The following is a 25,406-nucleotide window of genomic DNA, read 5'->3' as shown; positions in this document are numbered from 1 at the left end:
TCAGACCCTGTAACCAATCCTGAAACTAACGTGTGCTATGTGGAGATTTCCGTGAGACGTCATGATATAAACCAGTAGCCACACACGCGGGCCAGCTGTGTTGTTGTTTTCACCTCTTTTCTAAAGCTTGTTGTCAAGTTCGGACCGAACAGCTTTTCCTTTTTTTAAAACTAGCTTGTCTCCTCTCTCGCTGTATGAAAGCGGCGCTCTCCCCCTCCCATCCTTGAAAAAAAGTCTCGTAATGTTGGAATCGATGAAGCGAGCGAGGAAACGTTTTCAACTAGTAAACTTGCTACCTGCCTCTTCACTTGTCATTGTGGGTCATGTGACCTTCAGCGGGAGAAAAATCTGGCAAAGTGAGACTGGTGACCGGCGTCATTTCTCCGTAGGTACGTTTGTTTTAGCCATTAGCCTTTATGCACGGTTTGTCCTTAAGGGCTTCTGTAGCACAGCAGGTTTGCTGTGTGTTTACAAAATGTGTTGCGGTTTCTGTCTCCCTCTAGTGGTCGGAAAATCGCTTAGTGTAGCTTTAAATCTGCTTCATATATCTTGTCATTCTTCTTAATGGCTTTCTGTAAAGCATAACATAGTAGAGTTGAACAATTAACTGAAAAAAAATGCAATTTGAACTTCTGCAATTTCCAAATCGCAGAGGCTGCAGTTAATTGCTTAAGAGAGAGAAGCGTCCAAAATGGATTTCTCAACAAGATATTTTGGTTAATACTTGGTCCATGAATCAAGTACAGTATTGGTGAAAACCTTTCATCAGACTCAATCTCAGTAAATCCTGCACACTGACATCTATTTTTTTAATAAAATCACTTTTATTTAAACAATTTTAAAGTTCTTAAAGAAAACAAGAAAAACTTGTGATGATATTGAATCGCAGTTTATATGATGATTGCAATTAGATTTTTTGTCAATATCGTTCAGCCCTATAACATAGCATAGACCATTTGGTGGATGTATTGATCCAAATCACCTTGCAGCACCATGTGTGAATACAGTTTTAACATGGGTGAACCCAGTGGGAATCAAACCAGCATCTCTGGCATTGTTAGTGCTGCACTCAGTTCAATGAACTACAGCACCATGCAAAGAACACTGTGAACTCTGCTTTTAGATAAGGGAAACATCAATTAACATTATTAACAGTAATTATTTGAAAGAAAAATCACAGACAACATTGACATTAAAATATAAGAGAATAATATTTTCATATCTTTTCTTGTCCTTCAGGCTGAGTGTCTGTCAGCTGTCAGAGAGAAGCTGTGAAGCTCTGGCCTCAGTTCTCAGCTCCCAGTCCTCTAGTCTGAGAGAGCTGGACCTGAGTAACAACGAGCTGCAGGATTCAGGACTGAAGCTGCTCTCTGCTGGACTGGGGAGTCCACACTGTAGACTGGAGACTCTCAGGTCAGATCCATTCACAGTTTTCCTCAATTGATTTGACACATTTCTCCAAACTAAGGTCCCTGCTCTCAAAACTCTCTCAGGTCAGTATTCCTGAATCTGCAAAGGGAGACTCTGCAGGTTTTACATCAGGACTCCAGAACCATTTTACATTGGCATTTTCAATTTCACTGAACATAATGTTCTGGATTTTCCAGAATGTGTTTTGTTCTGATCCAAATTCATACACAGCCATGAACCTGGAGGACTGAGAGAAGATCCTCCATGCTTTGATCTCATGTCATTTATATTACTGCACCTCTCTCTTCCTGTCTCAGTCAAGATTCACTGTCACATCTCCAGCTTATTCAGAATAGAGCAGCTAGGACTTTAACTAGTGTGAAGCAGAGATCATATATCCCAGTTTTAGCATATTTCCACTGGGTACCTGCTGATGAAGAATTCATATTAAGATTTCACAGAGTTTGACTAGTTTTGGCCCTGAGTTACACTGCAGAACTCTTAGTTCTGTCTGAGCTGGAGAGCAAGCTGAGATCTTCAGGTCCTTCTGACTGACACTCAGTCTAAACTCCAGACTAAAGGTGAAAACACTTTTGCCATCATGGCCTCTAGACTGTGGAATGCTTTCCTGAGGGACTTGGACTGGCAAATTCACTATCATCTTTTAAAACATTTTAAACTTGCACAAAGTGATTTCAGACCCTGTAACCAATCCTGAAACTAACGTGTGCTATGTGGAGATTTCCGTGAGACGTCATGATATAAACCAGTAGCCACACACGCGGGCCAGCTGTGTTGTTGTTTTCACCTCTTTTCTAAAGCTTGTTGTCAAGTTCGGACCGAACAGCATTTCCTTTTTTAAAACTAGCTTGTCTCCTCTCTCGCTGTATGAAAGCGGCGCTCTCCCCCTCCCATCCTTGAAAAAAAGTCTCGTAATGTTGGAATCGATGAAGCGAGCGAGGAAACGTTTTCAACTAGTAAACTTGCTACCTGCCTCTTCACTTGTCATTGTGGGTCATGTGACCTTCAGCGGGAGAAAAATCTGGCAAAGTGAGACTGGTGACCGGCGACATTTCTCCGTAGGTACGTTTGTTTTAGCCATTAGCCTTTATGCACGGTTTGTCCTTAAGGGCTTCTGTAGCACAGCAGGTTTGCTGTGTGTTTACAAAATGTGTTGCGGTTTCTGTCTCCCTCTAGTGGTCGGAAAATCGCTTAGTGTAGCTTTAAATCTGCTTCATATATCTTGTCATTCTTTTTAATGGCTTTCTGTAAAGCAAAATATAGTAGAGTTGAACAATTAACTAAAAAAAAATGCAATTTGAACTTCTGAAATTTCCAAATCGCAGAGTCTGCAGTTAATTGCTTAAGAGAGAGAAGCGTCCAAAATGGATTTCTCAACAAGATATTTTGGGTAATATTTGGTCCATGAATCAAGTACAGTATTGGTGAAAACCTTTCATCAGACTCAATCTCAGTAAATCCTGCACACTGACATCTATTTTTTTAATAAAATCACTTTTATTTAAACAATTTTAAAGTTCTTAAAGAAAACAAGAAAAACTTGTGATGATATTGAATCGCAGTTTATATGATGATTGCAATTAGATTTTTTGTCAATATCGTTCAGCCCTATAACATAGCATAGACCATTTGGTGGATGTATTGATCCAAATCACCTTGCAGCACCATGTGTGAATACAGTTTTAACATGGGTGAACCCAGTGGGAATCAAACCAGCATCTCTGGCATTGTTAGTGCTGCACTCAGTTCAATGAACTACAGCACCATGCAAAGAACACTGTGAACTCTGCTTTTAGATAAGGGAAACATCAATTAACATTATTAACAGTAATTATTTGAAAGAAAAATCACAGACAACATTGACATTAAAATATAAGAGAATAATATTTTCATATCTTTTCTTGTCCTTCAGGCTGAGTGTCTGTCAGCTGTCAGAGAGAAGCTGTGAAGCTCTGGCCTCAGTTCTCAGCTCCCAGTCCTCTAGTCTGAGAGAGCTGGACCTGAGTAACAACGAGCTGCAGGATTCAGGACTGAAGCTGCTCTCTGCTGGACTGGAGAGTCCACACTGTAGACTGGAGACTCTCAGGTCAGATCCATTCACAGTTTTCCTCAATTGATTTGACACATTTCTCCAAACTAAGGTCCCTGCTCTCAAAACTCTCTCAGGTCAGTATTCCTGAATCTGCAAAGAGAGACTCTGCAGGTTTTACATCAGGACTCCAGAACCATTTTACATTGGCATTTTCAATTTCACTGAACATAATGTTCTGGATTTTCCAGAATGTGTTTTGTTCTGATCCAAATTCATACACAGCCATGAACCTGGAGGACTGAGAGAAGATCCTCCATGCTTTGATCTCATGTCATTTATATTACTGCACCTCTCTCTTCCTGTCTCAGTCAAGATTCACTGTCACATCTCCAGCTTATTCAGAATAGAGCAGCTAGGACTTTAACTAGTGTGAAGCAGAGATCATATATCCCAGTTTTAGCATATTTCCACTGGGTACCTGCTGATGAAGAATTCATATTAAGATTTCACAGAGTTTGACTAGTTTTGGCCCTGAGTTACACTGCAGAACTCTTAGTTCTGTCTGAGCTGGAGAGCAAGCTGAGATCTTCAGGTCCTTCTGACTGACACTCAGTCTAAACTCCAGACTAAAGGTGAAAACACTTTTGCCATCATGGCCTCTAGACTGTGGAATGCTTTCCTGAGGGACTTGGACTGGCAAATTCACTATCATCTTTTAAAACATTTTAAACTTGCACAAAGTGATTTCAGACCCTGTAACCAATCCTGAAACTAACGTGTGCTATGTGGAGATTTCCGTGAGACGTCATGATATAAACCAGTAGCCACACACGCGGGCCAGCTGTGTTGTTGTTTTCACCTCTTTTCTAAAGCTTGTTGTCAAGTTCGGACCGAACAGCATTTCCTTTTTTAAAACTAGCTTGTCTCCTCTCTCGCTGTATGAAAGCGGCGCTCTCCCCCTCCCATCCTTGAAAAAAAGTCTCGTAATGTTGGAATCGATGAAGCGAGCGAGGAAACGTTTTCAACTAGTAAACTTGCTACCTGCCTCTTCACTTGTCATTGTGGGTCATGTGACCTTCAGCGGGAGAAAAATCTGGCAAAGTGAGACTGGTGACCGGCGACATTTCTCCGTAGGTACGTTTGTTTTAGCCATTAGCCTTTATGCACGGTTTGTCCTTAAGGGCTTCTGTAGCACAGCAGGTTTGCTGTGTGTTTACAAAATGTGTTGCGGTTTCTGTCTCCCTCTAGTGGTCGGAAAATCGCTTAGTGTAGCTTTAAATCTGCTTCATATATCTTGTCATTCTTTTTAATGGCTTTCTGTAAAGCAAAATATAGTAGAGTTGAACAATTAACTAAAAAAAAATGCAATTTGAACTTCTGAAATTTCCAAATCGCAGAGTCTGCAGTTAATTGCTTAAGAGAGAGAAGCGTCCAAAATGGATTTCTCAACAAGATATTTTGGGTAATATTTGGTCCATGAATCAAGTACAGTATTGGTGAAAACCTTTCATCAGACTCAATCTCAGTAAATCCTGCACACTGACATCTATTTTTTTAATAAAATCACTTTTATTTAAACAATTTTAAAGTTCTTAAAGAAAACAAGAAAAACTTGTGATGATATTGAATCGCAGTTTATATGATGATTGCAATTAGATTTTTTGTCAATATCGTTCAGCCCTATAACATAGCATAGACCATTTGGTGGATGTATTGATCCAAATCACCTTGCAGCACCATGTGTGAATACAGTTTTAACATGGGTGAACCCAGTGGGAATCAAACCAGCATCTCTGGCTTTGTTAGTGCTGCACTCAGTTCAATGAACTACAGCACCATGCAAAGAACACTGTGAACTCTGCTTTTAGATAAGGGAAACATCAATCAACATTATTAACAGTAATTATTTGAAAGAAAAATCACAGACAATATTGACATTAAAATATAAGAGAATAATATTTCCATATCTTTTCTTGTCCTTCAGGCTGAGTGACTGTCAGCTGTCAGAGAGAAGCTGTGAAGCTCTGGCCTCAGTTCTCAGCTCCCAGTCCTCTAGTCTGAGAGAGCTGGACCTGAGTAACAACGAGCTGCAGGATTCAGGACTGAAGCTGCTCTCTGCTGGACTGGAGAGTCCACACTGTAGACTGGAAACTCTCAGGTCAGGATTCCTCAACCTGGTCAACACATGACCATTTAAATCCTGCTTTACTTACAGAGTAACATCAGTGAATAGATTCCTAACCTGTGGAGGATTTTCTCTGCTCTTATGATTGTGGTAACAACCTTTCACTCTACTTTCTGTCCCCTATGAACTGTTTTCTGCTTTCTATCAGGATATTTCATGATTTCCCTCCTTGCTGTCTCTGTTGTTGAGACCTAAAATACCAAAAAGGATTTCTAAGATTCTGCAGCAAACTGATCCAAGAACTGCCAAACTGACTAAACTGACTTATCTAACATGTATCTTGTTTTAAACAGAAAGTTTACACTGAGAACTTATCAAAAAACATAAAACTGTTATGTAGAAACGCAGGCAAAAGTAATTAACTTAACTGTCTAACTTAACTGTGTGTGGTGTGTGTGTGTGTGTGTGTGTGTGTGTGTGTGTGTGTGTGTGTGTGTGTGTGTGTGCAGGCTGTCCTTCTGTCTGCTCACAGAGGAAGGCTGTGCTTCTCTGGCCTCAGCTCTGAGCTCCAACCCCTCCCATCTGAGAGAGCTGGACCTGAGCTACAATCATCCAGGAGCCTCAGGAGTGAAGCTGCTCTCTGCTGGACTGGAGGATCCACACTGGAGACTGGACTCTCTCAGGTCTGGAGAGGCAACGTCTGCTAGAAGGCTGAGAGTCACACACATTTTCTCTGTCACACTGAGAAGATGAGGAGTATTGATTAATGTCTAACAGCAGTTATGACTGATGCTGTATGGAAACTCATTCATATTGAAGGTTATTAAATGTCCATGTTTCCATCATCAAAGAGAATCTGCTGGTCTGACTTTGTTTATTCCCCCAGTGTGGACCATGGTGGAGAGCAGAGGTTGAAACCAGGTGTGAGGAAATGTAAGTGTGTATTTAGTTTGATTCATGAAAACAAAGCAACACACATTCAACTATTTAGATAGAAAGTCCATTCACACAGCAGTATGTGACGTCCATTCATTCACATACTGTGAATAAAGATGATGACATCATGTGGGACTTTCTAAAAAGCTTCATATGAAAGCGGCTTAATGAGGCAAAAAAATATTTAACATTGATGGAAATATTAGATTTTTTTCCCAGGTATACGGCACTATAAGAACTAGCAATGGTGACAAGAATAAGAAAATTTACATACATTTGATTTTTTTAATGAATTAATATAGTGAAAAAATGCCAAAAGAATGTCTATAAAAAATAGGGAAACATTTTTATAAAATCTTCAAATCATAAATCATATATCATGCATCAGCAGGAGATACTGTGGTGAAAAGTTCAAGTTAAAAATAAATTATTAACATGGTCAAAAAAACTTTGACAAGAAATCCAGTGGAAAATGAATGGAAACTAGAAAAGGCTAAATTTTCTAAAGAAAATTTAAGTGTGCTTGCCGCCCTTGCAATGCCCCTGCCCTTAGACTTGGCGTTCACTAGCTTTGCTAAGCGGTGCAGCATTGCAATTGTTAGCATTTTGACAGACTAGACTCAGTAAACAGAGCCAGTTGCGTTCAAAGGCACTGGGAAACTTTTCTCATCACTGCACAGCAACATGTTTGGTATCGAACGAAACTACAGATTCCCAGCTTTCCAAGGATCCTAAATGCATCACAAAGTCGGCGCCGAGGCTGACAGAAAGCCCATGTGGGGAACTCATGGTCTTTGTCGCCATCTGCTGGCTGTGTCGAAGCACTGACATGAATGAGCTCGACCATTTCATTTCATGTAATTTTATACAGTAAGGTCAAGTTTTAAAAAATGCTGTCATCACATTGAAATGGTTACTATGAGGCCATATTTAATCACACATGAATGCAATTGGGCTCTTTGGATTCACAAGAGTCTCAGCTTTGTAGCCATGCCCAATTTCTACAATTCCATGACTGTTTAGGTACCACAGTGTGCAGAAATAGGGAAAGAAAAAAAGGCGAGAATAACATGTTTTCACTGCATGCAGAACACTGTGTCTTTAGTACCCTGGAGCTCATATACCCTATGTAGCTGACATATGTCAGATATGGCTGTAAAGCTAAGACTCTTGCGGTTCTAATGAGCCATTCAGATATCTTGATGTGAGAGGTCAAGGGACCCGTTTGAAAATAGTCATACCCATTTACCTTTGTCAAAAACTTCGCCGACTTTGGAGCTATGTTACATAACATGGTTGGTACCTACGTGTTCGTCTGGATGTCTAGTTTCCGCTAATAAAAAAAGCTCCGCTCTAGCTTCAAAACTGAGCTCGTGAGAAGCTCCGTTAAGCGTCGGCCGAAGCGCAGAAACCACCATACTCTGTGTGTGTACCGTAGCTTCAGTTAGATTCAGCTGCTGTGTGGGAGAAACCAGACATACCTCCCGATCTCCGCAGCGCGTCCGTCTGTCCCTAATGCATCAAGCCAGCCATTAAAAACTCCGCTGTAGACTTTTAATATACAGAATAAAAGTCCAAATACATCCATACTGATCTGATTCCACCTTAGCTTCAGCTACTGAGTGGGAGGCTCCCGATCTCCGCAGAGAAACAAGGACAAAACCAAACTTCAATTTCTGGCTCTGTGATCCTGTGATTGAGTCCACACGGTTCTCAGGTTCTCATCCTTTTACAATGGGTGTGTATTGCGTCTAAAAATGCCATTTAATCATTAATATCTCAAAGAGCTTACGACGGATCTCTTAGAAAAGTAATAGCACACGATTCCTCAATGAGCCGCACATTTTGATGTCTAATATGTCTATGTACTGTAAAAACTGTAGGAGGAGATGCATGTTAAACTTTTGTCCAGAAGAAGAATAAGAACTAGAAAAGGCTAAATTTTCTAAAGAAAATTTAAAGTGTGCTTGCCGCCCTTGCAATGCCCCTGCCCTTAGACTTGGCGTTCACTAGTTTTGCTAAGCGGTGCAGCATTGCAATTGTTAGCATTTCGCTCCGTAAATCCGTAAACCAATTGTATTTTGTCCAAACTGTGCCTGATCACAAAGAGTTTAAATAATAATGTCCTAAAATATTTTTTTAATTTCCTTTATTTAAACAGGTAAGTCCCATTGAGATCGAGATCTTGTTTGCAAGACAGACCTGTGTACACAACTACAAGAAAACAAAACAACAAACAAAATAAGTTATTTCCAGACCATCCACATGCAGACAAAATAAGAAAGTCTACTAAGAAAAACAAGAGCAATCCCTATAAAATGCATCACCCAGCAGCACCCTAATCAAGCACTGATAAAAAGTGTTGCTTATACAATCTGCATCCTACTACTCATGTTAAGGCATTGCTTATTTCTAAAAAAAAAAAAAAGAAACCCAGTTTAAATTTTACTTTCTTAGTCAGTTCATTGACATGGGTGTAAAAGACAATTTTTCATCTAACCAGATACCTAGGTAATTGTAACACTGGCCCCTTTTGAATTTGACAGACTAGACTCAGTAAACAGAGCCAGCTGCGTTCAAAGGCACTGGGATACTTTTCTCATCACGCCACAACAACATGTTTGGTATCGAACGAAAATAAAGATTCCCAGCTTTCCAAGGACCTAAAACGCATCACAATTCTAGAGCTAAACCTCACCGACTTTGGAGCTATCTTGCGCCCGCTTCCCAGCGAGCTAGCATAGCATGGCTGGTACCTACGTATTCGTCTGGATGTCTAGTTTCCGTTAATAAAAAAAACTCTGCTCTAGCTTAAAAACCGAGCGCGTTAGAAGCTCCGTTAAGCCTCGGCCGACGCGCAGCAACCACCATACTCTGTGTGTGTACCGTAGCTTCAGTTAGCTTCAGCTACTGTGTGTGAGAAACCAGCTAACGTCCCTCCCGATGTCCGTCTGTCCCACATGCATCAAGCCAGCCATTAAAAACTCTGCACTAGACTTTTAATATACAGAATAATAGGCCAAATACATCCATACTGATCTGATTCTACCGTAGCTTCAGTTAGCTTCAGCTACTGTGTGAGAAACTAGCTAACGTACCTCCCAAATGCATCAAGCCAGCTTCTAAAAACTCCGCTGTAGTCCAAATATATCCATACTGATCTCCGATTCTCCCGGTCCATGCCCCGATCGCACTTGGGGCCCATCGGTGCCGAAAAACGCCGTTCGGCGGCCAGCCGCTGACGCATCGGCGTCAGCAGTGGCGCCGAAATGTCGGCCGGACGACCGGGAACACATCGGCGCCCAGCTATCGCCACTGGCCGGCACCGTGTCCCCGGGAAGCTGCGTAAAGCATCGGCCACCATACTCTGTGTGGGTAGCTAACTTCAGTTAGCTTAGCTACTGCGTGCTAACATACCTTGCGATCTCCGCAGCGCGATTCCTTCTGTCCCAAATGCATCAATCCAGCCGGTAATCGGCCCGTCTGTCCCAAATGCATCAAGCCAGCCGGTTTAATATACAGAATAAAAGTCCAAATACATCCATACTGATCTGATTCTACCTTAGCTTCACCTGCTATGTGGCAGCCTCCCGCTCTCCGCGGAGAAACAAGATGGCAGACAAAACGAAACTGAAATTTCTGGCTCTGTGATCCTATAATTGATTCCACATGGTTCTCATTATTTTACAATGGGTGTGTATTGCGTCTAAAATGGCAAAATTGGCATTTAATCATTAATATCTCAAAGAGCTTATGAGGGATCTCTTAGAAAAGTAATAGCACACGATTCCTCAATGAGCCGCACGTTTTGATGTCTCACATGTCTATGTACTGTAAAAACTGTAGGAGGAGTAGCGTGCCAAACTTTTTGGGAAAAATAATAAGAAGAAGAAGTATGCAAGATAATAAGAGTGTGCTTTGCTTGCAGCAAGCACACTAATGATTGAGCTTTGCTGTGTGTGTGTGTGTGTGTGTGTGTGTGTGTGTGTGTGTGTGTGTGTTTGTGTGTGTGCATGTGTGCGTGTGTGTGTGTGTATGTATAATGTATCTATATTATGATTACTGTTATGTATTTATTTATTATTTTTTAATTAATTCCTGTTATCATTAATCTCTTTTCATCATATTTTCCTAATTGTTAAACCTCATGTAAGCCCCATCAGAGGCTGGTTGCCTTTTCTTGTAATTTAAATCAATAAATGAATATAAAGTATTCACAAAAATAAAACTCTTCAATAATTAACAGTGAAGTTATTAATAAAATATCAATAAACACAACAGGTGTATCAGATGATAATCTGCTGCTGTATTGAGTCTTGTTCTCTCATCAGATGCCTGTGAACTCACTCTGGACCCAAACACAGCAAACAGAAACCTCTTCCTGTCTGAAGACAACAGAGAGGTGACATCAGTAAGAGAGGAGCAGCCATATCCTGATCACCCAGAGAGATTTGACTTCTGGAAACAGCTGCTGTGTAGAAATGGTCTGACTGGTCGCTGTTACTGGGAGGTCGAGTGGAAAGTAGAGGTTAATATAGGAGTGACTTACAGAGGAATCAGTAGGAGAGGAGAGGGTGTTGACTGTGTGCTTGGATGGAATGAAAAGTCCTGGAGTCTGTACTGCACTCGTGATAATTACTCTGTCCGGCACAATAACAGAGAAACAAACATATCTTCCCTCTCCTCCTCTGGCTCTAACAGAGTAGCAGTGTATCTGGACTGGCCTGCTGGCTCTCTGTCCTTCTACAGAGTTTCCTCTGACTCACTGATCCACATCCACACCTTCCACTCCACATTCACTGAACCCCTCTATCCTGGGTTTGGGTTCTGGTTTGGGTTGTTTGGTTCCTCAGTGTCTCTTGTCAGATAGAGGAGGGAGAGAGAAACACTCACACTGCTGACCAAAGACAGCTGCTGAGATGATAGTTCACTCTGTACAGGATCACACACACACACACACACACACACACACACACACACACACACACACACACACACTTCCATCTTAATGTGAGCATATTAATGTGTGTATTTCCATATAGATTTATGAGTTGTTTTACTGTAAAGAACATATTAATCAATCACTGTCAGCAGAATGTTTTCTATATTCAGGGAAACTGAACAGGGTTTTAACACGACTCAGCTACTGGAACATGAATATTTTACTTAGAAAATGAAATGAATGAAATATGAAACCAGACAGAATCAAGATGTTGTTTATGATGACGGGTTAAAATATCTTTCTTTTGGAACTTTCTTATATTTGGTATTTTATTAATCTCATCATTCCAAGCTTAACATTTTTATGTTTTCTATAATTGTTTCCCAGAATTAAAGGTTAAACACTGTTTTAACTTCTTTTCAAATGTGTTTTGTTATAAATGTGATGTTTAAAATGTAATTATTGTCCTAAAATAAACCAATATATGACTCTGTTGTTGTCTATGTTGTGAGTCTCATGATCAAGGAAAATATAATCTTTGTCATGGCTGATTTACTTTGCTAAACTGAAGCAAGATGTCAGAGACAACTGTGACGGCCGTCCTGCTCTGTCTGTCTGTTGTCTGAGTCTCTCCTCAGGTCCCTGGTAGGCGGGGTGACCTGGCCAGTCTCCCAGGGGTATTTAAGACCAGACCGTCCTCTCCCCAGGCAACATGTTTTGTTTTGGGTCGCCTCTGCCGTTGCGTTAACTTTTAGGTTACACCTTTTCACACTACACCTCTCACACACCCACTCACTGACGCTACTGACTGTACTGATTCACACGTCTCATGAGTTTGGTCTGGGTTTGTTGTTATTTTGTTAATAAATTTGTTAACTTTCTTCGTTAAAACCGTGCATCTCCCTTTCTTGTCATGGCTTATAAGCTGGGTCATGACACAACTTCACATATTTATGGTAAGCATGTTGAATTATGAAGGAAAAAAATCTATAGATTTGTCATCTCACCTACTCCGCTCACACTGTGTGTGTGTGTGTGTGTGTGTATGTGTGTGTGTGTGTGTGTGTGTGTCATTGACAGGAGTATGTACACTCTCACCCAGCCCTACTAGGCTATTTTTGGCTGTAAAAGGTTTCTGGAGTCGAGCGTATTTTGAGTGAGGACAGGTGGAGAAAGATCAAAAACAAGGTGACATGAGGTTTAAAGGGGGAATCATATGAAAATTATATGAAACTCACTTAAAAAATTAGAAACCCCTCCTTGTCCTGTGTGAATCCAGGATGGCTGCTCCTGGAGCTCTGGAGCTGCTGTTTAATGAAATGCTGCCCTCTGCTGGTTAAAGGAGAAAATACACATTACATTTCTACTGGGACAGAGTAGGTAGTATGGGCAGAAATTACAGCCAGCAGAAACTGAATTTTAAAGGGTAACTTCGGTATTTTTCAACCTGGACCCTATTTTCCCAACTTTTTGTGTCTAAGGAACACACTCCCTGAAAGTTGTGTCGTGGTTTTGTCTAGAGAGTTGGACCGACTTGTTGGCCCCGGTCTCGGTTAAAAACGGTGAATTAACGGAGCCAAAGTCAGACTTGGACACATAGTAGGTGCAGCTTGGTAAATAGATGGTGCATTGTAGTTTACTCTTTCTATAGGCTGGTGTGTTGTGTTTTTTAAGCGTAGGCTTTATTGTGAAATAGGCTATAAGCCTATAAGACTCGGTTACACACAATAACAAACAGACCGGATCAAGCGAAAGGTAAAGAAAAACGTTTCATTTCTCTGTAGGGTCCTTTCCATAATGTTGTCAGACACTTATAATAACAATCTGAGCCTGTCAGTGGCAACAACAAGAACTTTTAGTGGACGGACATTGACGGTGTGATTTGCTCCGTCGGATTACATTGCAGCTCGTTCTGCGGCTGCCGGCTGAAGCGATCTCGCTCAATACTGGACCAACTTCAAAAATTGTTGTCCCCTTTAGTCACTTAGACACAAACAGATGGGAAAATAGAGGTTGAATCCAGGTTGAAAAATACCCAAGTTACCCTTTAATTGCATTAATTAGAATTTTTGATGCTAAATTGAATCATGGTATGCACAAAATGAATCTGAATTGCAGAAGCTGAATTTCTATCATCAAAACTGAAACTGAATGTCATGGTTTGAATTTGGTCACTGTCGCTTTCAGCTCTAAACTTTTATTTCTAACTAGTTTGAGCTAAAAATTCAACCCTCAATACAATGCGTGTACCTTCGTTTCAGTTGTTTTACTCATTTAAGTGCAATAAATAAAAACATGATTTGAAAACATGAACACATGGTTTGTCAGTACAGAACAGGAGTAAACAGGACAGGCTCTGACATCCGGACAGGACGGATCTCAGTTTCAGAGTAAAAGCCTTAATGTTTCCGGTCTGAACCAAGTTGTTCAACAGTAAGTGAATCTTTCTTCTGCCCAAACAGAGCATGGCAGAGACGAGGGGGCGATGAAACTCGTCAGCCTGTAGGTTTGAATAAGAAACACTATGAAGGTTTGTAAGCTTCACGGCTCGCTCTCTAATGTAAACTAGCTAACGTTAGCCTAGAAAGGAAACAAGCTAGTGGCCGTTACATTACGACCAGACATCAAGGCAGCAAGCCAAGAACAACAAGCTGGGATAGATTAACATGAAGACAACGATGGCTTTGACTTGAATCATATTAACCAACACTGAATAAATTACACTGAAGCTCCATATAGTGATGTCATCATTTGTAGGACATTTCAGATTCATTCCATTGTGTTGATGGTAGAGTCGATAAAAATATTTATCTTGTTTTCACTTTTCTCAGAGGAGGATGACATGAGGATGACATGGCAAGTCACTGAGTGGAAATCACAACTGAGCAAGTCAAAGTCAGCAGGAGAAACCAGGGAACAGCAAGTTGTTTCAACAGTAATGTAAAGGACTTGTTACAGAATGTTCTAGTCTTTGTCTGCAGAGACCTGCCAGTTAAAACACTGAGCCGGTGACTTGGCTTTGTGTGGTGGGACTGTCTTTTTGTTGTTTATAAGAAAAATGATCCTGACATCAATATATATAGCTAATATGTTCATAGTCCTAAGTTATACAAATTAATAGGGTGCATTTACTGAAGGCTGTCCATGGTACTGTGTGAGTTGTTTTTTAACTTGACTGTATTCTTGAAGCATGGATTTTGCTCAAAATTAAAGTGATAAAATGTTTCTTTGACATATAAGTGTAGAGCTGGAGTGTATGCAGATTCAATAAATTAAAAGTCTCTGGCAAATGTGCAGCATGGGATCCACATGACCTGGAAGTCTCTAATATTTCCTGTTTCACTTTTGTGTTGTTTTTATTCATACTTTATACTTTTTGTTGGCTGACCTATTTGTCTTAGTTTAGTTATTTGTAGCATTTCCTCTTGCTTTTGTAATGTTATATTGGCTACAGTTGCCTTTGGTTGAGTCTACATGGTTCTCATTGGCTGAAAGACTCTGTTGTCCACTTTCAGGAGAGCAGGCTGCCCTCTAGTGGTACTGGGTAAACATTACATCACACACAACTCTCCTAAGTGTATACAGTGTGAACGAGAATCATGTGGAGCCAACTCACTCTTTCAACTCTCGTTCATCCTTCTGGTGAAGGATGAACGAGAGGGGCTAGAGACGTGGGGTCACCTTCTCTAGAAAGCTATTGAGCTGTACTTTCATGGGAGTGGGGTTACTGATGGCAGGCGGCACTGAGTTGGGTTGAAATGTAATATTTTCTGAAATTCTCCTGCTTCCCATTAAGATGGCTGAAATCTGACAAAAGATTTGTTTTTTTTCCACTCTCAAATAGCCCAAATAACATTTTCAATTCCATGTTTACAACGTCAACTATGGGAGACAAAACAACAAAACAACAAAATCTACGGAGCAGGGCTTTTATTGTGAAGTGCTCATAGGAAGTGCCAAACAGTGCAAACTGTAGTTTGCTGTTTATAGGCCCTGACACACCAAGCCGACGGTCGGCCGTCGGCCAACGTCGGGCCGTCGGTAAGCGTCGGTGTCCCTAGTTTTTGCGGTGTGTCCCGCACCGTCGGCACTAGTCGGACCCTGTCGGCGTCTTTTCGGCCGATTGAGCATGTTGAATCAGCGTCGGAGCCGTCGGTGAGAGAGATCACTCTGATTGGTAGTTCGTTGTTTTGCCTCTGGATGATTGGAACAGGAAAGAGCCGAGCGGAATTTTTAAAATCGGAGGTTTCATTTATCTCCAGCTCTCGACACAGGTTCGGGAAAGCCCCTTGAGCCTGTCGCTGGAGTAACGTTATTCATGATTTCACCCATTTAGTGCGGCACTATTTATTTTTCGCCTCCGCCTCTTCCTTTCGTCTTCCACAACCAAAAGACCAAGGGCTGACAACGCCAGTGCCATTTGCAACTATTTATCAGACGGTTATTTCCCCTCACGCATGCGCAGAACGTACGTGCTAGTTGGCCGTCGGCTGTAGTCTTTGCGGTGTGTTCAAGTGCAACTTTTTGGACCAGACGCAGGCGACGTGAGCCGACGCAACAGTCGGCCTTCGTCGCCGCTGGTTCTTTGCCGTCGGCTTGGTGTGTCAGGGCCTTATGTCACGCTCCACTTCTAACTCCGCCTAGCCTGCAGTCTCTCTTCCCCCTTCCCTTGTTGTCTGTGTGCTTTATTGCAGGAGTGGAGACAGGTGTGCGGGAGTCAGGCTACCAGCTGCTTCTCATCATCTCATCAGCCACAGTATATATTCCCTGGTTTGCCATCCACTCATCGCCAGTTCGTGAACTCTGCTGCCATTCCGCCTGAGTCCTGCGCCTGTCTCCAGTCCTCTCGCCTCGTCGGACTTCCTCATCGTCTCGGCTCCTCTCCCCGCTATCTGGAGCCCGCTCTGCCTGGCTTGCCTCCGCCCTTGATCTGCTTGACTCAGCTCCAAGCCCTAAAATAAATAATCTTTGACTTTACCTACCGCCTCTTGTATCTGTGTTCTGCACTTGGGTTCACTAGCCTAGCCTTAACAGTTTACTGGCAAACTGTTCAATATTAGAAATATGCAATACAATCTGAACCAACAGGTTGATGTTATAAGAGGATATAATCAAAAAAATTACAAAAATATGCTTTTGTTGGTGCAATTTTGCTGCGATTTCTTCAGCTCTGTTTCATGGGCAGAAAGAGGTATGTTCAATGACGAAACAGATTATGCAACGTTTAGAAACCGACTGCGTTTTTCTGTTTAAATTGTGCTTATTGTAAAGTAGATGTAACAATACAGTCGTTATAAAGTGCTATATTTTATGGAGTTTATTGAGATGCCACTGAAATAACTTGTTATATAGGTTATGAGCCACATTTATTTATTTATCTAGCAGGTGACATCAAATGGTAAATGCAAGTGATTTCTTTTTTCATTTGGCCTCGAAATTGATCTACAACCATACTAACCTTTTTTTTATTATTATTAATATTAGCACCAAAGAGCTCAAGCAAAGAAATCGAGCAAACCTGAATGCCTTATTTGGGCAGAACATGTAGGCTAGACTGTGTGTTGTGATCTAGGAGAGAAAGCTGTAGGTGTCCAATACTGCCGCGAGAGGTTTTACCATGGAGTCTATGGGACACCCGGCGCGTCCTGTACAGACGCAGAAGGGAACCTTTAGCGTCTTTATAGCGACGCCAAGGGATTTGACAGAGTCAACATAGGACGAGTTGGGAATGAGAACGGGTTGGTGAGACACAACAGTGTGCATTTGTGGATAAACATTTACACATGTGAATTTTGCTGCTCTGATTGGCTGGCAGTACTGGAGGGTCCGCCCCCTCCTTCGCTTCTGGTTGTGCAGATGCAGAACTGACAGAACTGAATTTTCCGCAGCCATGGTTTTAAATTTCACTGTACTTGCAAACCTAGAATTATTTCTATTGGCTGTCAAAAATTGGATGTCACATGACTTCTTTGTGACTAAATGCCAACAAAACTGAGATGCTAGTTGTTGGCCCAAAAACTCAACTGCCTCTTGTTGCAGATGTTACTTTAAATTTTGGGGACTGCTTTAATTACCCAGAGCTACACAGCTAAAAATCTTGACGTTACTTTCGACCCAGCTCTCTCATTTGACTCTCACATTAAGAATATCACAAAGATTGCATTTTTCCACTTTTGCAACACCTCAGGAATTTGTTCCCTGCTAAATATGGCTGATGCCAAAACCCTAATACACGCTTTTGTTTCATCAAGACTTGATTACTGTAACGTCTTATTCTCTGGCCTAGCTAACTACAGTATTAAAAACCTACAACTTCTGCAAAATGCTGCCGCCAGTATATTAACAAGAACTAGAAAATTTGACCACATTACTCCCATCTTGACCTCCCTTCACTGGCTCCCAATTGAAGCCAGTGTCTCTGTTAACATATAAATCATTACATGGGCTTGCACCATCATATTCATCCGACCTCATCATCCCTTATGTTCCCCCTCGTGCCTCCGATCGCAGGACGCTGTCCGAGCTGTGCTTAACGTGCCTCGGACAGAATAAAGAATAAATCAGCAGGCAGTAGAGAGCATAGAGATATAACAGTAGAGGGGAGCTGTCATAGAGAATTCCTATTCTGGAACGGGACCACATGGCAGCCATCTGACCTGGGTACACTTCTCAGCTGACTGTCATTGGAATCAAAGGTGAAAGTGGCTTATGCTGCCATTATAATGCTAATATTTTTTTATTGAGACATCACTACTACTTTTTATTTAGCTCACTGTATGCAAGACAACTGTGACTGTCTAAAATGGTACCAAACATGAGCATTTTTTGTAGTCTGTAGATAAAAATAGCTAAACTATGTTAAGTAATTATGTTTTAAATCATAAAGATTATCTTCTGGAAGTATTTTAATGGTGCATTACTTTACAGAAACTATGAATCCTATTTTCAAGAAGACTTTATAATTCTCAGATTTCTTTGGTACTCTTTGGTACTGAGTAGTTGTATTAAGAGTATATATGAAAATCTGCTTATTTTTAATGTAAAACCCCCAAATGATCTGTTGTTGTAACAATAGACAGATGTTGGCAGCAATTAAATATCACCATCACTGAAACACACCTAACAATACACCCAGATAAAATATACAATAAAAGGCAAATGTAATGCCATTAAGTGGTTAGTGTGACAGCTTTAAGCCAATTTAAGCAGGTAATAATGGACATAGGCCCTCACTTTTTTTTTAACTTTATTGGCATGACATCTTAGCCTACAATTAAGATTACAATCCATAAAGAAATAATTTATATAGATGCCATCATGTAAACAAGTAGGCTACTACAGTAAAAACAAACAGCTCTACACTTGAATCAACTTAAAATCCACAGTAGCCTATACAGATATGCAAATGAACGTCCTCTCTGTCTGCCACCACGCGCCGCTATGTGTCACTTCCATCATTAAGGTGCGTCTTGGCAGAAATAGCCTGCAATTAATTTTTTTAAAAATCGCCGCATTTCCAGCAGCGGTGCCGCTACTGAGTACTATACAAATACTATAGAAAACACTATAGAACGTATGTTTAGCACGGCGGGTCGCGACTTTACGGCGGCGACCTGCCACAGTAGAATATAAACACTGGTTGGACATAATGCTGAATGATGTGTGCTGATTGTTCTCAGAAACAACGTGTTTGTATGGCAGCAGAGAGCTAGCCAACTAACATACAGCTGAAATGTAAAGATTACATCTAACAGCTAACTAGCTAACACATACCGTTACAAACTGTTTCAAACACAACTCCAGTCTGTTGGCTACTAGCCAGAAATGTTGTGTTTTAAGTTGTGTCAGTTAAATTTAGCATATAAAACAGCCTCTATCTTCTACTCTACTGACGTGTGGAAGGTGATGCAGCTTCTCTGGTCTCTCTGGTCCTGTTAGTGCAGCAGTTTGGTCCAGATCAGGACAACAGTGGTCGCTTCCCATAGACAGCTGTTGTAGTTGCTGGTAAACTGGACCCAGGTAAACTGGATCCAGGTCAGATGGCGGACGGTTATCCCACAGTCTATGACGTAATGTCCTCTCTACTGTTCGAGCTCTACGGAGAGTATTTCCTTACCAAGCTCCTTATCATTGGAGCTAGCTACCTCTTACAGTCAGGGAAGCTAATTCTCTAGAAATCTTCAAATCTAGACTCAAAACCATAGACTATAAAAAACGATGGACGTAGTGAGTGTGACGTCACCCATAGGTTTCTGAAGGGCCGTTTTGAAGCCAAAACTTGTGGTCCACGAGCGCCGCCATGTTGACAGTTTTTGGAGCGAGACCGGGGGGTTTCCCACAGAGCCGCAGCGCCGCCTGCTATTGGTCCGTGATCGGTGAGCTGCGCGATGACTGGACAGTTGACCTGTCAATCACTCGGAAAACGACCCCGTTTTATAACCGTTATATCCCGTTAATGACGCAGTTATTTTGAAAATCGCCATATGGACACATATTAAAAGAAGTGAAATTAGCTACTGAGACTATAACCTCTTGTTGAAAAAAATTATTGACTTCATATTTTGAGTGAGAAGTTGAGCTGTGGTCCCATAGACATGAATGGAGTTGGGCGGGATTTAGAGTCTTTTTGGAGCCGACCCTAGCGGACGTTAGAGGAACTGCAGCTTTCAGACACTTCCTTATTGGCTTCAAAATTCACCCGTGGTTTTGGCCGCTTGCTCAAAACCTCCTTATTCCTGCAGTCATACAACTTGCCATAGCACCGTTAGCTTGGGGTCGACACAGTCTATTATTTTACCTTCGCTTCACTGCTCATTCTCTGTAAAGTCCTCTGAGACATGCTTGTGATAAAGGGCTATATAAATAAACAAACTTGAACTTGAACTTGTCAGCCAGTCAGTCAGCCAGTCAAACAATTACTCAGTCACTCAGACAGTCAACATGTCAGTAAGTCAGTAAACTAGTCAATCAGTCAACCAGTCAGTCAATAAACCAGTCAGTTAGATAGTCAGTCAGACAATGATTCAGTCAATGAAAAAAACCTAAATAAATAATAAAAATCAGTAAACCAGTCAGCAAGTCAGTAAGAAGGTCAGTCAGTCAGTCAGTCAGCACAGTGGGTCACTGGATGCTTATTGGATGAGAGCAATGTGGGTAATATTGGCTATATTGATAAATTCTAGTAGCAGCTGCAGTATATTGCTGTAACATGATTGGCCAGCAGAGGTCGCTGTCTGTCATGTTGTGTAGTGTTGTGACTGAATGGGCCACTGCTGTCAGTCAGTCAGCCAGTCAGTCAGCTTTAGTGGGCGTGGTTTTTGATTGACATTTAGGTGTTAGGCTGAAAGTAACAAAGATTACTCACGCTAAATGATAAATCGCTGAACTATTTAGTCCAATCTCCTTTGAATTTATCAAGTCACTTGACAATTTATCACTGTCTTTTTGAGTTCACATGCAATTTCATCACAGTGTTTTTCAATTTACATTCATTTTCATCACCTCTAAATGTATCAGTTAATTTTTGTTACTTCCACCCTTCTGGGCTCGCCTTAAATGATAAATGGCAATGTTGAATGATATAAAGTGTTTAGTTTAGTTTAGTTTAGTTTATTTGTTTATTTGACAGGGACAGTGCACATTAAAAAAAAAATGCCAGAATTAGCCAAAAAGGCTAGTTTTCATCTGTAGTCCCTGGACTCCCTGGACAGGTATAAAAGAACAGGCATTGGACATTATATAGACATATATTGGTTAATAGAAAGAGGGAGTTACAGTGTCAATGTCAATACATATATACACACAAGTCAAATAAGTAGAAATCTTGATGGTGATCATGGTGATAAATGATGAAAATGGCTGTGTTTTTATCAAATCACCAGTCGATTTATCACATTACTTGCCAGCTTATCACTCAATTTTTCAATTCACATACATTTTCGTCAAATTACTAACAATTTATCACAACATTTTTCAATTCACATGCATGTTCATCACTCTTGTTTTCAATTCACAAGCATTTTCATCACATCTATTTTTATGATAAATGTTTGTTACTTCCAGCCCTCATACACCACCTGCCCTTTCAGCCTCAGGGGTTCGAAGAGGGGTTTAGGGGGAGCAGATGTTTGCCTCCCCCCACAACACTGCGTATTTGAAAAGTGTTATCGCTCTACCCTGCATCTCTCCACCCTGCATCTCTCTCTGCCCTACATATTTATTTTTATTTGATTTATTTATTTGTTTATTTTGTTAAAGCCTTATTATAGCCTTATTCCATTTCCTTGCTTAACCGGCTCACAAGGCGATAATTTATTGTCTATGATAACTCCCAAAAGTTTGGCTTCTTCCACCTGCTTTATTAGCATATTAGTTATACTAAGATCAAGCTTTGGTTTTGAACATAAATAATAGTTTGTTCCAATTACAACACTGGTCAGTCCCTCCAGGATTTCTCTGAGTTTTTTTGTGATTATTGCGGCCAAAAATGCTTGATTTTGCTGTGGCTTTTCTCAAAAATTGCAATACAATTTGCGAGGTTTTATGTGCTCTTTTTGTGGTAAAATTGCGGGAATTGGGAAAAAAGTGCAAGCAAAGGAAAACATTTTTTTTCTCTCTCTCTCTCTCTCTTACTCACTCACACACATGCACGCGCACACACACACACACACACACACACAGCCTCCCCCTATTCTCTCCCACTCTCCGTTTAAGCTATTAACTCTTCCAAGAGCTTGAATTTTGCACTCACCTCGATTCTTGTTGCTTTTGTTTTGTTTTGCACGGTCTATGGCAGCCATTTTTGTTGGCAGGTGAGCTTTGTTCATCTTCCACCTGAATGCGCGCTGCGATGACGTAAGTTACCACGACACGAAATGCGACAATTGGTCCAAATCACAAGCGGTCTGTTGATTTGGCCATTTCATGCGGAAAAGTTGCGGCAATTCTGTTAAAAACTGTCAAACTGTGTAGATTTCAAATATTGGCAGTTTTAGGAAAATTGATGGCGAATCGAAAATTTGCTCCAACGTTTTCGGAGTTGAGAAGTTCCACAAACTGGCTCGCCAGCAGGCTAGCACCTGCGGGGGTAGCTGGCTAGCCGGGCAGTCTGCTCACAGACCCGTCTTGTTTCCTTTTCCTCCGCCCCACAGTCACGACACGACAATACCCTGGTGGTATTGCGCAATACCCTGGGCGTATTTGGTGGTATTGTACCAGCAAGAACACATCATCTCAAACTGTCAACAGCGTTCTGTGTGCTCGTGACCTTGCGAGTTCATTCTTCCAAGAACGACTAGCAAGAACGTTCTCCCCAAGAACACAAGTCCGTTCTTTGCATTCTTGGGTTTGAGAAACGGCGCATGTTTCACATGTTTAACATCTGAATCACTTTCATTAAAGTACACCATTTGCTTTCTATCACTTAAATAACTATTTATGCAGACTGAGAAAAAACATAACATTTTAATTTTTCCAACATTAACTCATGATCAAGGATGTCAATATCAAGCAAAACTACTCCTATAATTTTCCTCTGTTCTATATCCTTAAACCAGTCATCAACCATTTGAGTCAAGGCAGTGGCTGTCGAATATTTTTCTCTATATGCATGCTGGAAATTAGTGATTAAATTATTGGAAAAATAAGACTGAATCTGTTCATACACAATTCGTTCCATTATCTTGCTCAAAATTGATAATAAACTTATAGGTCGACTGTTGGATTCAGAAAACAGTAACTTTTTATTTTTTGATATTGGCACTACTTTGGATATTTTCCATGCTTGTGGACACTTATTTTCATTGAAACATTGATTACCCATATGTGTGACCATCGGAGCAATTAGTGAAGCTATGGGCTTGAGCAGCTTTCCATCCAGATCGTCAACCCCAGGTGTTTTATTCTTATAAGTCATTAACATTAATTCAACTTTCGCGACACTAACTTTCTTAAATTCGAAGCTACACTTTTTGCCTTCCATAAACTGATCGATTAATATATTTGATAAATCTGTATTCTTTGGCTGTACTGTGCTTCTTAACTTATCTATCTTGGTTATGAAATAACTATTTAGATGATTTGCTATGTCTTTTGGTTTAGTTAAAAATTCTCCTCCAGTTTCTAAATAAGATGGGGACTTAGTATTTCCTTTCAATAGACAACTCAAAGTATTCCATAATTGTTTACTATCATGTTTAATTTCATTGATTCTATTGTCGTAATACAGTTTCTTTTTCTTCTTATTTACTTTAGTAACAAAATTCCTTAGTTTGCAATATAATTGCCAATCCGATTTAAGGCTTGATGAAATTGCTGTTAATTTTGCTTGATCCCTTTCCATCATACTCCTTATCCAACCATGGAGTATTGACGTTTCTAACCGTTAACCTCTTTAATGGTGCATGATAGTCTACAATTGTCATTAAAATTCCTTTAAAAACCTGAAATGCTTCCTCTGGATCTTTTTCTAAGAACACCTTTGACCAGTTAGCATTTTTAACATTTTCCTCATATTTGGCCTGATTAAAACTCTGAAATGATCTTTTCCTCATTACTTTTGAACCAGGCTTAGGAACTTTTGTTTTCCTCACAATTGCAATGAGATTATGGTCACTACAGCCAATTGGCACAGATATGGATTTAGAGCAAACCTCTGGTGTATTTATATAAATGTGATCAATACAAGTAGCTACTCGAGTGCCATCACTCTTTAAACATATTCTAGTAGGTTTATTAATGACCTGTGATAATCCACAAGCTGCACATGTACTCATTAGTTTCATTTTCAATGGACAACAAAAGGAATTCCAGTCAATGTTAAAAGGGTAACTTCGGTATTTTTCAACCTGGACCCTATTTTTCCAACTTTTTGTGTCTAAGTAACTAAAGGGGACAACAATTTTTGAAATTGGTCCAGTATTGAGCGAGATCGCTTCAGCCGGCAGCCGCGAAACAAGCTGCAATGTAATCCGACGGGGCAAATCGCACCGTCAATGTACGTCCACTAAAAGTTCTTGTTGTTGCCACTGACAGGCTCAGAGTGTTATTATAAGTGTCTGACAACATTATGGAAAGGACCCTACAGAGAAATGAAACGTTTTTCTTTACCTTTCGCTTGATCCGGTCTGTGTAACTTCCTGCAACAACTCAACTTTCGCGAGACTTGAGCGAGACTTGGTTACACAGACGTTCATAAAGTGTTGTTTTGTTCACTCAGTGTATTAACAGTGGATCAAACTTCAGTCAAACTTATCCAAGCTGTCAGACCAGTTCTGAGACTTCCTCATATCTTTCCAATGAAACAAGGTTTGACAACAGTCTAACTTGTGACCCGGTGTTGATTTTATCTGGCAACACTAAAAGTAAAACAAGGAAAACATTCTTACAGAAGGTTCAGTTCTGTAAGCATCAAATACACATCTTGAATTATTTAATCATATACACAGTCATACAGTTTAACAATACAATGCAATTCCACATAGCTCATTTATCAAACATGTCTAATGTCAACTTGTCATTTATAAAGCACATGTCCCCCAGTGTAATGTCCTTACATAGCAGCAAACACACACTAAAAAATTTTTTTGGGGATCCAAATTTTGGCAGAACCCCTACAACCTTTCAGTCACAGCTTACGTACGGGATAATGCCCTTCGAGGTGTCCATTATCAGGAATTAATGGACAACGGGGAGGCCAGAACCATCCGACACACAGCGGAGGATGGTTGCCTCCGCGCAGTCCATTAATTCCTGATAATGGACACCTCAAAGGGCATTATCCCGCTTATACCATGGTCACTTGCCAAAGAAAAAAAATTAAGACCATTAATTTATATTTTCATGCATTTTGTAATCAAAATCTAAAGTTTTTCACAAGCCATAACTCAGTTTCCCTGGTAACACCTGAGGGTTTGACTAATACCTGGAACAATCATTACCAT

General features: G+C 40.6%; 3 protein-coding genes across 4 annotated transcripts in view; 2 read left to right on the top strand and 1 right to left on the bottom strand.

Annotated features, from left to right (window-relative positions):
* The window catches only part of LOC139910014 (protein NLRC3-like), a 305,613-nt gene that overhangs the window by 58,629 nt on the left and 221,578 nt on the right, over positions 1 to 25,406 (bottom strand). The window lies entirely within an intron of this gene.
* Positions 1 to 25,406, top strand: part of LOC139926206 (protein NLRC3-like) — a 67,029-nt gene that overhangs the window by 6,827 nt on the left and 34,796 nt on the right. The window lies entirely within an intron of this gene.
* LOC144539537 (uncharacterized) lies at positions 2,836 to 11,523 on the top strand. Its single transcript, XM_078284956.1, has 6 exons — positions 2,836 to 2,844; positions 3,228 to 3,517; positions 5,448 to 5,621; positions 6,098 to 6,271; positions 6,475 to 6,521; positions 10,856 to 11,523. The coding sequence occupies exons 1-6, from the start codon at positions 2,836 to 2,838 to the stop codon at positions 11,392 to 11,394; spliced, it is 1,233 nt and encodes a 410-aa protein (XP_078141082.1). The 3' UTR covers positions 11,395 to 11,523.

This window comes from Centroberyx gerrardi, chromosome 7 (assembly GCF_048128805.1).
Source record: "Centroberyx gerrardi isolate f3 chromosome 7, fCenGer3.hap1.cur.20231027, whole genome shotgun sequence".
Taxonomy (NCBI): Eukaryota; Metazoa; Chordata; class Actinopteri; order Beryciformes; family Berycidae; genus Centroberyx; species Centroberyx gerrardi.
Note: the sequence above shows the minus strand (reverse complement) of the source record. Positions and strands in the feature narration are given on the sequence as shown.

What these genes read in the sequence shown, in the direction of transcription:
- LOC144539537 (XM_078284956.1), top strand. An exon ending in TGTAGACTGGAAACTCTCAG is followed by an intron (nt 5,622 to 6,097) that starts GTCAGGATTCCT and finishes GTGTGTGTGCAG; the next exon opens with GCTGTCCTTCTGTCTGCTCA. An exon ending in GAAACCAGGTGTGAGGAAAT is followed by an intron (nt 6,522 to 10,855) that starts GTAAGTGTGTAT and finishes TTCTCTCATCAG; the next exon opens with ATGCCTGTGAACTCACTCTG.